The sequence below is a fragment of the Hyperoodon ampullatus genome, assembly GCF_949752795.1.
Source record: "Hyperoodon ampullatus genome assembly, chromosome: 1".
NCBI classification, from domain to species: domain Eukaryota; kingdom Metazoa; phylum Chordata; class Mammalia; order Artiodactyla; family Ziphiidae; genus Hyperoodon; species Hyperoodon ampullatus.
Window position 1 is genome coordinate 90,636,006 of NC_136914.1, and position 14,851 is coordinate 90,650,856.

At 40.1% G+C, this 14,851-nt stretch overlaps 1 protein-coding gene across 2 annotated transcripts in view; it reads left to right on the forward strand.

Moving 5' to 3' along the window:
- Nucleotides 1–793: 793 nt before the first annotated feature.
- Nucleotides 794–14,851, forward strand: part of SLAIN2 (SLAIN motif family member 2) — a gene marked incomplete at its 5' end in the record, with an annotated part of 71,509 nt that continues 57,451 nt past the window's right edge. For both annotated transcript variants that reach the window (XM_079705226.1, XM_079705227.1), the window contains one exon: nt 794–1,182. In XM_079705226.1, the coding sequence (XP_079561352.1) occupies nt 794–1,182 (389 nt within the window). The remainder of the gene's footprint in view (nt 1,183–14,851) is intronic.

A 14,851-nucleotide genomic window follows, 5' to 3' on the forward strand; every position in this document is an offset into this window, starting at 1 on the left:
ATTGCGATTCTGCTTTCTCATTTTCAGAGGAATAAATGGGTCACAGACGGTCTGAGGATCCTGCCAGCCCCGACAATTTCCTATTTCAAGGAGGCATCGAATAAATATTTGCTGAACAAACAGACGAAGCAAACTGTCTCTCCACGGAGCCGGGCAGAGCGCCCACCAGGGAACCAGCCGGGAGGGAGGACAGGCTCGGATGCTGGACCTAGAAGCGGGTGCTCATCCAAGGCCAACAGGCGGGGCTGAGGGAGAGTCTCGATTTGCAACCTTAGCCCCACCCGCCGCCAAGTCCACACTCCCCTCGGGCCCCGCCTGCGGCCGTAATCGCTCTTCTCAGCCACCAGGGCAGCGACCCGCCTCCGCCGACGCTCCGGGCAGCCCCTTCCGGTTTAAGCCCCGCCCCACAGGCCTCGCCCGTGGCCCCGCCCCTCCGCGAGACAGTCGCCGGGTCCTCTCAGCGCCCGCTGCCGGCCGGTCCACCTCCCCGACGCTCTGAGGTCATCGACGGGGCTGGGCTGAGGGGGGCGGAGGGACAGAGGGAAGATGGCGGCCGAGCCCGGATATTGGCGCCGCCTCCTCCAATTCTGGAGCCGGCGCAGATGAGGCGGCTCGGCTGGGGCCAGCGGCGCGTCGGAACCGGAGCAGGCGGGGACCCTGGCAGTGGGGCCTGGCCCTGATACATGCCGGCGCCTTGGCTAGAGTGAGCGGCGGCGGCGCCTCTTTCCTCCGGCTCTTTCCCTGTCGCTGTGAGTCTGAGCGGGTGGCGGGCGGCCGAGGCGGCGGGGCCGGGATGGAGGACATTAACTCCAATGTGAACGCGGACCAGGAGGTGCGGAAGCTGCAGGAGCTGGTGAAGAAGCTGGAGAAGCAGAACGAACAGCTGAGGAGCCGCTCCGGGGCCGTGCAGGGCGCCGGCTCCCTTGGGCCTGGCAGCCCGGTTCGGGCCGGCGCGTCCACTCTCTCCTCCGGAGCGGCGTCCCCTAGGGGCTTCCCCTTGGGCCTCAGCGCCAAGTCGGGCTGCGGGGCCGGGTCGGGCCCGAGGCGGACGAGTAGCGAGGAGCTGCGGGACGCCACCTCCTTGCTGGCAGCGAGCGAGGGCGGCTTGCTGGACGAGGTGGAGCCGCTGCGGCCCGAGGAGCTGGAGCGCCTGTCAGGCTGGGAGGAAGAGGAGGAGAGCTGGTGAGCGCGGGGCTCCGGGCCGGAGCTGGGCGGGGACGGGCCCGGGGGCGGAGAGCGTCTTCCGAGGGTCCCCTGGTAAGACACCTCGCTTTGTGTAGCGGGGTTCGCTCTCTGATTCGTGGTTTTCTTGCTTTGGCTGCGGAACGGTCAGCGAGAGTTGGGGGTTCGAGGCTTGGGAGAGGAACAGGCTTTGTAGCTAGTTCTCCTCTGGGTTGGGAACCCTCTGAGCTTGGGACCCCGTTGGGGTCTGGGGGCTGGCACAACCTAGGAAGGGCTGCTCGCCGTGGGAGGAGTCGGAGATGGGAAACTGCTTTGTAGGAAGGGATCCAGCTTTGTGTGAAATACTGGCTTTCGGATGGCGGCCTGGGCATTTTGGGTGTGATGAGGTGTCACCCGGTGCGCGGAGCAGACCAGGGTAATCTAAGTCCGGACAGTGGTCAGTGTTTTGGACCCGTGGGAGATGGGTACATTTCTGGCGGCGATGGGGAGACCGTGTGGATCAGCACTCCCCCTTGGGTAGTAGGGTGAAGCTTGCTTTGTGTGAAGAGGGCAGAGGATGGTGCTGCTTTGTGTGACGAGTCAAGGGTGGAACAAGAGCCCTGGCTCTCATTTTTTAAACAAGAATTGGGTCTGGCATTTTTCGAAGCTGTGAAGTGACAGTTATCTATCCTTCATTTCCATGTCATCCTAGGGGCAGAGAAAAACAGCCGTATTTAAAAATCTAAACCGAACTGTATTGTCATAAGCTACTTCTTGATAAAATTGTGACCCACACCGTAATATCACTTCCATATATAGAAAGGACATGAGAGGCAGTTTCCCTCATGTTTTATTGTAATTGCATAAAGATGTCAACGGGAAATTCTTAATTTGTCTTAATTTATCCTTTTTTAAAGTTTTAATTTTTAGCTAAAGTATCTCTGCTCTTTGTTGAAACTGAAACTTCTAACTTAGTGAAGTTGAAATCCTTCATAGACTCCGGTTTTGCAGGGCTGCAACCCTTACAGAGTGTACTGAGGTAGTTAAGAGCTTTGCCTGGATTCAGGTACTGGCTCTGCTACTTAGTAGCTGTACAGCTTTGGGCAAGTTAATCAGAGCCTCATTTTCTTCCTCTGTTTGATGGAGAAGATAATAGTTCTTACCTCTGTAGAGTTGTGAAGATTATGTGAGATAATCCATGTATGCTTTTAGCATGGGTCTGGTATATAAGCTCTGTGAGACTAGCCACTATTACTCTTAAGCCTAGTTGTTTAAGTCAAGAAATATTTAGTGAGTGCTTTCAGGATCTTGAGGGAGGTTCTTAAATGTTGATCCCTGTTCATTAAGGAAGTTATAGTCTTGTTGGGAGCCAAGTTTTACGGAGGAATAAAGAAATGAGCTAGGAAATACACAGTGAATTGCTTAAAAGAGTGATAGGGACAAAAAGTACTGAGTGTGCTCAGAAATTGAGAAGAAAATAATAGTCTAGTTGGGGCAAACTTTGAGGAGAGGTGGTTTTGGAGCCTGAGGGTGGAGAAAGAGTGGGAAGGGCATTTCATGCTCTGACAACTGCTAGAGCAGAGTCAGAGATATTTGTAACTCTCAATTAGAAAGGTTTGAGTTACAGAGATGCTCTTGAATATATGATGTCAAGCCTTTATTTTATTGCCAAGTGATACCAAATATTATTAGAACTGACTGTGGTAGTGACAGTTTTCATATTAGTGTGAAATCACGTCCTTACAAAGGAATCCTAGGTATGTATACACTTTAAAGGAAGTCGGAATCATCTAAATATCACATGCCTCTTCCAAGTGATGATGATAATGATGCTTATAATAATAATGAAGATTAGCTGCACTCATTAGCCCATTTTAGACTATGTATTCTTAGAACACATTGACTCCCCTTGGAGAAGCTGATTAAGCCTTTTGCTGCTTTGGTTTCTGATCACTGTTTTTGTTCAGGTAAAGCAAATCTTTTAAAATATTATGCCAGAAGTTTCTTTTGGCCAATTGGTTCCTGCTTACTACTTTGATCCTGGTTACATATCTTGATGTTATAGATGTCCTGTGCTTTTTCTGAAAAGATTTGTGTGAATTGAAAGTTTGAAAATCATATTTAAAGTGCTTTGGAGTATGTGTATGGAGTGTAAATTATAAGGGATGGTGGGTGTTAGTATCAGTGAGAGAAAGATTTAAAGAGTCAAGAGTTTTTCTTAGCAGGCTGAAAGTCTACTTTCTGTAACTTATACCCATTTCCTTCGTTTTCATCTAGAGGAATGTTTTTTCCCAAATGTGTACCACAAAATGCCAGTCCTGAAGGTGTTAGTAGATATTGTGTGAAAAAAATAATTGTGGGTCTGAGATCAAATATATCTGGGAAAAACGAGGTTCAACAACAACAACCAAAAAAACCCACCAGATTTCTTTAATGCTGGGCTTTTTTAATATGCTAATATGTATTGAATATAGTAAGTCTCTAAGTGGTATGGTTTGTTTCCTAAACTTATTTGCACTCCCAAGGAACTAGTATCTTTAGAACACACTTAGAAAACAGTATTGTATTTACAGCAGTGGCTTTCACGGTTTTTGTTTTGTTTTTTTCTCAATCCCAGCTTCATGATAAATACATTTTATACCATAGCCTAGTACACACATGTTTATGAATAATTGAAACAAAAGTTTCACAAAACTATACTTGGTATATGTGGTAAAGCGCTAATGTTTTCTGTTCTGTTTCTTTAGGAAAAAAATGCTGGTTACAGCCCACTGAGCTGATGTGGTGACCCATTAATGGCCAATTATCAGTTTGAAAAATGCTCTTATAGAACAACTCAGAAAAGTCTAGAGAAGGGAACTAACCTTATTGTGTATCACAGTGTGTCAGTCTATGCCAGGCAACTTATAAACATTTTTACACTTAATTGCATTTAATTTTTATCCATTTATGAGGTAGGTATCAGTTTTTAGGTAAGGACACTTCTCTCTCTAAGCATCAAATAACAGATGGTAAATGATGGAGTCAGGATTTGAATCTAGGTCTTTATGACATCATAGCTTATGCTGTTTCCACTATATTTTGCTTTCTCCAAGTCTGATTCCTTTTCCACATGAATGGCCCCTTATGATATTTGAATACTACCATCATGACCCTGCTGACTCCTCCCCACCACACACTCTGAGCATTCTCATCTCTTCTTCAGAGTAATACAATCCCAGTTTACTTAATCATTCCTTAGATAATGTAATTCTCTGATCTTTCAACTGTGGTCATTTTTTTCTTAATGAATTCTGGTTGCTCCTTGTCATTAAACGTGGTACCCAGAACTGTACTCATAATTTTAGATGACATTTGACCAGACAGTGTGTGGTGGATATGTCTTGCTTGAGGTAAATGCTATTATTTTGAAACCAAATCTTTCATTAACTTTTAATTTCTGTTATTTATGCTTAAAGTGAGTGAGTAGTTTCAATTACACTCCATATGTTTTATACATAGGCTGTTACACTAAGTCTTCCTAACCCTGGTTTTCTGTAATGAATTTTTTTTAGCTTGAATATTAGGCTTTTATATTTCATTTTGTTAGTCTTGATTTAGGCATTTAATATCTGTTCCTTCCAAATTTTTTTGTCATTTTCATATTTCATAAGCATACCTACTGGGTTTTCATTTAAGTTGTTGATAAAAATATTAAAATGACAGAATAAAGGGCTCTGAAGTATGCAGCTTGACTAGACTCCCTCCAGATTAATGAACATCATTAATCAACTCACACAGTGGTTGTTCAGTAACTGTTAGTACTACTTATTATTATCAAGCCCATATGCCATTTTGCCTGTATGGATATTATGAAAGATTTTGCCAAGTGGCTTGCTATAATTAAGCTATATGGTGACTTACAGAGTTCTTACCTTCACTGAGGTAAACTTATCAGCATAGACATTGCAGTTAATTTGGTTTGACTTGTTCATGATGAATCTTCTGGGTTTTTCCTATTCTAACTTTACAAACATTTTGTTTAACCTAGTTTTGAATTTTGCAAGGAATCAGTCTGGTCTGGAATTTCTAGACATTGCTTGTTTTTCTCTTTAGAAATTATCATATTTTGTCTTATCCGGGCTTTTGAGCTTGCCATAATAGTGATATTTCAGATCAGCAGATTACAGATCAACAATAATTTGGTGATAAAATTTCAATTATTTTCCATTATTTGGAAGAGTAGACTTAAACCTGTTTCAAGCTACCTTTTGGCTTACTGTGTATCACCTTGCCTCATTTGAACTACAATTTCCCTCAATTTAGCCTCCCCAAAATTCCAAGTTTATAGTTCAGTACTGTCAACTACATGCACATTGTTGTGCAACAGATCCCCAGAACCCTCCCATCCTTCATGACTGAAACTCTACACTCACAGAAGAGTAACTCCCCTTCCCCCTGCTCCTGGCAAGCAGTGTTCTACTGTGTTTCTATGAGTTTAACCCCTTTAGATACCTATGAGTAGATCATGTAGAATTTGTCTATTTGTGACTAGCTTATTTCATTTAGTATAATGTCTTAAGGTTCATCCATGTTGTAGCATATGACATGGTTTCTCTCTTTTTGAAGACTGAATAATATTCTGTTATAATATATAACACATTTTCTTTATCCTTTCATCTGTTGGTGGATACTTGGATTGCCTCCATTTCTTGGCTGTTGTGAATAATGCTGCTGTGAATGGGAACCTACAAATAATCTGTTCAAGTCCTTGCTTTCACTTCTTGTGGGTATATACCCAGAAGTGGAATTTTTGGATCAAATGGTAATCTATGTTTAATTTTTTGAGGAGCCACCATACTGTTTTCCATAGCAGCTGCACCGTTGAACATTCCAACCAGCATTATACAAGAGTTCCAGTTTTTCCATATCCTTGCCAACACTTGCTTTGATTCATTCTGAGTTTTTATATGGTGTGAAGTAGGAGTCCAGTGTCATTTATTTTGCATGTGGATATCCAGTTGTCCCTGTACCATTTGTTGAGAAGACTTTTCTGTTCTGTTAAATTGTCTCTGTACCCTTGTCAAAAATCAGTTGCTCAGAGATTGGTTCAGATGGTGGAGTAGAAGGACGTGCTCTCACTACCTCTTGCTAGAACACCGAATCACAACTAACTGCTGAACAACCATTGACAGGAAGGCACTGGAACTCACCAAAAAAAGATACCCCACATCCAAAGACAATGGAGAAGCCACAATGAGATGGTACGAGGGGCGCAATCACAATAAAATCAAATTCCTTAACTGCTGGGTGGGTGACTCACAAACTGGAGAACACTTATACCACAGAAGTCCACCCACTGGAGTGCAGGTTCTGAGCCCCACGTCAGGCTTCCCAACCTGGGGGTCCGGCAATGGGAGGAGGAATTCCTAGAGAATCAGACTTTGAAGACTAGTGAGATTTGACTGCGGGACTTTGACAGGACTGGGGGAAACAGAGACTCCACGCTTGGAGGGCATACACAAAGTAGTGTGCACATCGGGATGCAGGGGAAGGAGCAGTGACCCCATAGGAGACTGAACCAGACCTACCTGCTAGTGTTGGAGGGTCTCCTGCAGAGGCGGGGGGTGGCTGTGTGTCACCGTGAGGACAAGGACACTGGCAGCAGAAGTCCTGGGAAGTACTCCTTGGCGTGAGCCCTCCCAGAGTCCGCCATTAGCCCCACCAAACAGCCCAGGTACGCTCCAGTGTTCGGTCACCTCAGGCCAAACAACCAACAGGGAGGGAACCCAGCCCCACCCATCAGCAGACAATTGGATTAAAGTTTTACTGAGCTCTGCCCACCAGAGCAACACCCAGCTCTTCCCACCACCAGTCCCTCCCATCAGGAAACAAGCCTCTTAGATAGCCTCATCCACCAGAGAGCAGACAGCAGAAGCAAGAAGAACTACAATTCTGCAGCCTGTGGAAGGAAAACCACATTCACAGAAAGATAGACAAAATGAAAAGGCAGAGGACTTTGTACCAGATGAAGGAACAAGATAAAACCTCAGAAAAATAGCTAAATGAAGTGGAGATAGGCAACCTTCCAGAAAAAGAATTCAGAATAACGATAGTGAAGATGATCCAGGACCTCGGAAAAAGAATGGAGGCAAAGATCGAGAAGATGCAAGAAATGTTTAACAAAGACCTAGAAGAATTAACAAACAAACAGAGATGAACAATACAATAACTGAAATGAAATATACACTAGAAGGAATCAATGGCAGAATAACTGAGGCAGAAGAACAGATAAATGACCTGGAAGACAGAATGGTGGAATTCACTTCTGTGGAACAGAATACAGAAAAAATAATGAAAAGAAATGAAGACAGCCTAAGAGACCTCTGGGGTAACATTAAACGCAACAACATTCTCATTATAGGGGTCCCAGAAGGAGAAGAGAGAAAGGACCCAAGAAAATATTTGAAGAGATTATAGTCGAAAACTTCCCCAACGTGGGAAAAGAAATAGCCACTCAAGTCCAGGACGCACAGAGTCCCATACAGGATAAACACAAGGAGAAACACACCGAGACACATAGTAATCAAATTGGCAAAAATAGAAGACAAAGAAAAAATTTTGAAAGCAGAAAGGGAAAAACGACAGGTAACATACAAGGGAACTCCCATAAGGTTAACAGCTGATATCTCAGCAGAAACTCTACAAACCAGAAGGGAGTGGCATGATATACTTAAAGTGATGAAAGGGAAGAACCTACAACCAAGATTAATCTACATGGCAAGGATCTCATTCAGATTCATTGGAGAAATCAAAAGCTTTACAGACAAGCAAAAGCTAATAGAAATCAGCACCACCAAACCAGCTCTACAACAAATGCTGAAGGAACTTCTCTAAGTGGGAAACACAAGAGAAGAAAAGGGCCTACAAAAACAAACCCAAAACAATTAAGAAAATGGTAATAGGAACATACATATCGATAATTACCTTAAACGTGACCGGATTAAAAGCTCCAACCAAAAGACACAGGATTGCTGAATGGATACAAACACAAGACCCATATATATGCTGTCTACAAGATATCCACTTCAGACCTAGGGACACATTCAGACTGAAAGTGAGGGATGGAAAAGATATTCCATGCAAATGGAAATCAAAAAAAAGCTGGAGTAGCAATCCTCATATCAGATAAAATAGACTTTAAAGAATGTTACAAGAGACAGGGAAGGACACTACATAATGATCAAGGGATCAATCCAAGAAGAAGTTATAACAATTATAAATATATATGCACCCAATATAGGAGCACCTCAATACGTAACGTAACTGCTAACAGCTATGAAAGAGGAAATCGACAGTAACACAGTAGTACGGGGTTGGGCGGGGGTTAACACCTCACTTACACCAATGGACAGATCATCAGAACAGAAAATTAATAAGGAAACACAAGCTTTAAATGACACAATAGAACAGATAGATTTAATTGATATTTATAAGACATTCCATCCAAAAACAGCAGATTACGCTTTCTTAAGTTCACATGGAACGTTCTACAGGATAGATCACATCTTGGGTCACAAATCAAGCCTCAGTAAATTTAAGAAAATTGAAATCATATCAAGCATCGCTTCTGACCACAATGCTATGAGATTAGAAATCAATTACAGGGAAAAAACGTAAAAAACATAAACACATGGAGGCTAAACAGTTCTTTGCTAAATAACCAAGAGATCACTGAAGAAATCAAAGAGGAAATCAAAAAATACCTAGAGACAAATGACAACGAAAACACAAACCAAAACGTATGGGATGCAGCAAAAGCAGTTCTAAGAGGGAAGTTTATAGCAATACAAGCCTACCTCAAGAAACAAGAAAAATCTCAAACAATCTAACCTTACACCTAAAGGAACTAGAGAAAGAAGAACAAACAGCACCCAGAGTTAGCAGAAGGAAAGAAATCATAAAGATCAGAGCAGAAATAAATGAAATAGAAACAAAGAAAACAATAGCAAAGATCAATAAAAGTAAAAGCTGGTTCTTTGAGAAGATAAACAAAATTGATAAACTGTTAGCCAGACTCATCAAGAAAAAGAGAGAGAGGACTCAAATCAATAAAATTAGAAATGAAAAAGGAGAACTTGCAACAGACACTGCAGAAATATAAAGTATCCTAAGAGACTACTACAAGCAACTCTATGCCAATAAAATGGACAAACTGGAAGAAATGGACAAATTCTTAGAAAGGTATAACTTCCCAAGACTGAACCAGGATGAAATAGAAAATATAAACAGACCAATCACAACTAATGAAATTGAAACTGTGATTGAAACTCTTCCAACAAACAAAAGTCCAGGACCAGATGGCTTCACAGGTGAATTCTATCAAACATTTAGAGAAGAGCTAACACCCATCCTTCTAAACTCTTCCAAAAAATTGTACAGGAAGGAATACTCCCAAACTCATTGTATGAGGTCACCATCACCTTGATACCAAAACCAGACAAAGATACTACAAAAAAAAGAAAATTACAGATCAATATCACTGATGAATATAGATGCAAAAATCCTCAACAAAATATTGGCAAACAGAATCCAACAACACATTAAAAAGATCATGCACCACGATCAAGTGGGATTTATCCCAGGGATGCAAGGATTCTTCAATATACGCAAATCAATCCATGTGATACACCATATTAACAAATTGAAGAAGAAAAACCATATGATCATCTCGAGATGCAGAAAAAGCTTTTGACAAAATTCAACACCCACTTATGATAAAAACTCTCCAGAAAGTGGGCATAGAGGGAACCTACCTCAACATAATAAAGGCCATATACGACAAACCCACAGCGAACATCATTCTCAATGGTGAAAAACTGAAAGCATTTCCTCTAAGATCAGGAACAAGACAAGGATGTCCACTCTCACCACTATTATTCAACATTGTTTTGGAAGTCCTAGCCACGGCAATCAGTGAAGATAAAGAAATAAAAGGAATACAAATTGGAAAAGAAGAAGTGAAACTGTCACTGTTTGCAGATGACATGATACTATACATAGAGAATCCTAAAGATGCCACTAGAAAACTACTAGAGCTAATCAATGAATTTGGTAAAGTTACAGGATACAAAATTAATGCACAGAAATCTCTTTCATTCCTATACACTAATGATGAATAATCTGAAAGAGAAATTAAGGAAACACTCCCATTTACCATTACAACAAAAAGAATAAAATGCCTAGGAATAAACCTACCTAGGGAGACAAAAGACCTGTATGCAGAAGAGTATAAGACACTGTTGAAAGAAATTAAAGATGATAGCAACAGATGGAGAGATATACCATGTTCTTGGATTGGAAGAATCAATATTGTGAAAATGACTATACTACCCAAAGCAATCTACAGATTCAATGCAATCCCTATCAAATTACCAATAGCATTTTTTACAGAACTAGAACAAAAAATCTTAAGATTTGTGTAGAGACACAAAAGACCCCAAATAGCCAAATCAGTCTTGAGGGAAAAAAACAGAGCTGGAGGAATCAGGCTCCTTGACTTCAGAAGTATAGATCAATGGAACAGGATAGAAAGCCCAGAGATAAACCCACGCACCTATGGTCAACTAATCTATGACAAAGGAGGCAAGGATATACAATGGAGAAAAGACAATCTATTCAATAAGTGGTGCTGGGAAAACTGGACAGCTATGTGTAAAAGAATGAAATTAGAACATTCCCTAACACCATACACAAAAACAAACTCAAAATAGATTAGAGACCTAAATGTAAGACCGGACACTATAAAACTCTTTGAGGAAAACATAGGAAGAACACTCTTTGACATAAATCATAGCAAGATCTTTTTTTGAGTAAACAAATTGGACCTAATGAAACTTAAAAGCTTTTGCCAAGCAAAGGTAACTACAAACAAGACGATAAGACAGCCCTCAGAATGGGAGAAGATATTTGCAAACGAATCAACAGACAAAGAATTAATCTCCAAAATATATAAACAGCTCATGCAGCTCAGTATTACAAAAAGCAAACAACCCAATCCAAAAATGGGCAGAAGACCTAAATAGACATTTCTTCAAAGAAGACATACACATGGCCAAGAAACCCATGAAAAGCTGCTCAGCATCACTAATGATTAGAGAAATGCAAATCAAAGCTACAGTGAGGTATCACCTCACACCAGTTAGAATGGGCATCATCAGAAAATCTACAAACAACAAATGCTGGAGAGGGTGTAGAGAAAAGGGAACCCTTTTTGCACTGTTGGTGGGAATGTAAATTGATACAGCCACTATGGAGAACATTATGGAGGTTCCTTAAAAACTAAAAATAGTATTACCATATGACCCAGCAATCCCACTACTGGGCATATACCCAGAGAAAACCATAATTCAAAAAGACACATGCACCCCAATGTTCATTGCAGCACTATTTACAATAGCCAGGTTGTGGAAGGAATCTAAATGCCCATCGACAGATGAATGGATAAAGAAGATGTGGTACATATATACAATGGAATATTATTCAGCCATAAAAAGGAACGAAATTGGGTCATTTGTAGAGACGTGGATGAATCTAATGACTGTCATACAGAGTGAAGTAAGTCAGAAAGAGAAAAACAAATATATATTAACGCATATATGTGGAACCTAGAAAAATGGTACAGATGAACTAGTTTGCTGGGCAGAAATTGAAACACAGATGTAGAGAAGAAACATATGGACAACGAGTGGGGAAAGCAGCGGCGGGTGCGGGTGGTGGTGTGATGAATTGGGAGATTGGGATTGACTGTATGCACTGATGTGTATAAAATGGATGAGCAATAAGAACCTGCTGTATAAAAAGTAAAATTCAAAAATCCAAAAAAAAAATCAGTTCCTCATAAAATGTATGGGTTTATTTCTGGACTCACAATTCTATTCCGTTGATCTGTGACTATCCTTTATGCCAGTACTACCCAGTGTGATTACTGTGGTTTTGAAATTGGAATGAGTGAGTCTTCCAGTTTTGGTTTTTTCAAGATTGTTTTGGCTATTCAGTGACCCTTGTATTTCCATATGAATTTTAGGGTCAGCTTGTAAATTTCAGCAAAAAATAAAAGGCAACTGGAATTTTGATAGAGATTGTATTGAATCTGTAGTTTGGGGATCTTAACTTTTGAGATCTTAACAATATTGATTTTTTTCAATCCATGAACATCCTTGGATATCTTTCCATTCATTTACGTCTTTAATTTCTTTCTACTGTGTTTTGTAATTTTCAGTGTATAAGTGTTACATTTCTTCTTTAAATTTTATTTTCAGTCATTTTATTATTTTTTTGATGCCACTGTAAATGGAATTGTTTTTCTCAATTTCATTTTTGGATTTTTCATTGCTACTCTATAGAAATATAGTTGATTTTTGTATATTGATGTCATTGTCTCCTGCAGCCTTCCCCAAGTCATATATCAGTTGTAATAGTTTTTTTTATATAAAAGATCATGTCATCTGCTAATAGAGATAATTTTACTTCTTCTTTTTTCCAATCTGGATGCCTTTTATTTCATCTTCCCAGCTAATTGCCCTGAGTAGAACATCCAGTATCATGTTAGGTCCAAGTGGTGAAAGTGGACATCCTTCAGTGTGATTTTTATTGCTCTTTTATTTTTAATAATTGCTAACAATTTTTTTTTTTCGGTATGCAGGCCTCTCACTGTTGTGGCCTCTCCTGTTGCAGAGCACAGGCTCCGGACGCTCAGGCTCAGCGGCCATAGCTCACGGGCCTAGCCGCTCCGCGGCATGTGGGATCTTCCCAGACCAGGGCATGAACCCGTGTCCCCTGCATTGGCAGGCAGACTCTCAACCACTGCGCCACCAGGGAAGCCCTGCTAACAATTATTTATTGCATTAACACATGACAGATACATGCTAAGCACTTTATATACAGTATTTCATCTTCTTAATAACCCAGTATGGTCAGTCTATTATTAATCCCCATTTTAAAGATGATGAAATTAAAGCTTAGGTTAAATAATTTGCTTGTAGTCTCTCAAGTATATGGATGAGCTAGGATTGGAACACAGTTAGTCTGACTATATTTAAACATTTTCAACCCTTACCTAATTCTAATTATCTGTATTTTTATGTTATTCTTTGTACATTTGTACTGTTATTCACCTTCGGCTATTTTATATTCCCTAATTCTGTTTTTTGATCATTTGTCTTTAACGACCTGAGCCCTGTGTACATTTTTATTAATTTCTTTATCTGATGACCTCTTTTTGTACTCACTATTCTTGTGCTGAATTGGCCTTTGGAGCCCCTGGGAGTCAGATTGTAGCTAAGAGCCATGACTCTGGAACTAGGTAGCCCGAGTTGAAATCCCTGCTCCTACCTTTGTCAACTGCATGACCTTGCCAACCATTTACTCTCTGTGCTTGAGAGTTTTCATTATCTGTAAAGTAGAGTTAATTATTGTATCAACCATATAGAATTAAATGTAATATAGGTAAAGCGTTTAGAACAGTTGTTGACACAAATTAAATATATAAGTGTTAGCTTTGTCTTTATCATCACCATTTTATTTTAGTTCTAGAGTGGTCTGTCTTTGCAGTGAACTTAAAAAAAAACTTTTTGAAAAATTTCAAACATACAAAAATAGAGTGAACAGTAAAATGAACCTCCACTTAACTTACAACCCATCTTTAACACTTACCAACTCATGCCATTCTTGTTTCATCTGTACCATTCAAACCTCAACCCTCTGGACTATTTCGAAGCAAATTTCATCTCAAACATCATATCATTTAATTACTAAATATTGTAGTAGAAGATAAGGACTCTTTTTAAACATGACTACACTACCAGTTTACCCTCCCCATTAAAAATAATTCTTTACTATCATCAAACGTGCTCTGAATGTTTTTAGATCAAATTTTCTAAAAAATGGTTTGCATGTCTGTGTTTAGAATTTTTTTTTCTATTTTTCTGTAAACTCCAAAATGAAATGGCCTCTTTCTTCCAGTATTTTGATCATTTTGTCATCCCCAGTTAATTTGTTGTTGGTGATGGTCAGAACAGGTCCAGTTCTCATTTCATCCTAAGCCTTTTGAGAAATTAATTGTTGGGTAAATCAAGAATTTCTTAGGCGTTCTCTGTGCAGGGTGAGGTTTTCAGCAGATGTCTAAAAACTTGAAGTGATCCCATATCATTATTACATACTTTCTTTGTACTAGAACTGAAATTTGAATTAGGTAAGTAACATCATTTATATCTTCCTTTGGCCCCTTGGCATGTAATCAGCTCCTGTAATATTGTCCTTATTTTTACAGTTATATAACATTTTTAGTTAAATTTAGTTTTAGTGTCTCTGTGCTTTCATCCATGTACTTGTACTTTTAGGCTCCCAGGTTTTTGTAAAACAAAATAATTTTAGTCTAATTTTCCATAAATCCTCATGTTCTTCATTAAATTTACCTAAAACAGGTATACTTTTACTGAGGAAAGAAACAGTAGTGGGTCTCAAAGAAAGGACCCTTTTTAAATGGTTTTTATTAGAATTTCTCAAGAGCCTCATATAAAAGAATAAACAAATGCATATAATACATAAAACATCTTTATGTTACTATTTAAAATATTCATTGTTGAGGGGGAGGATTAGGAACTGACCTCTCCATCTCTCCAAGTCTCCAGATTATTTTCTCCATTCCTAG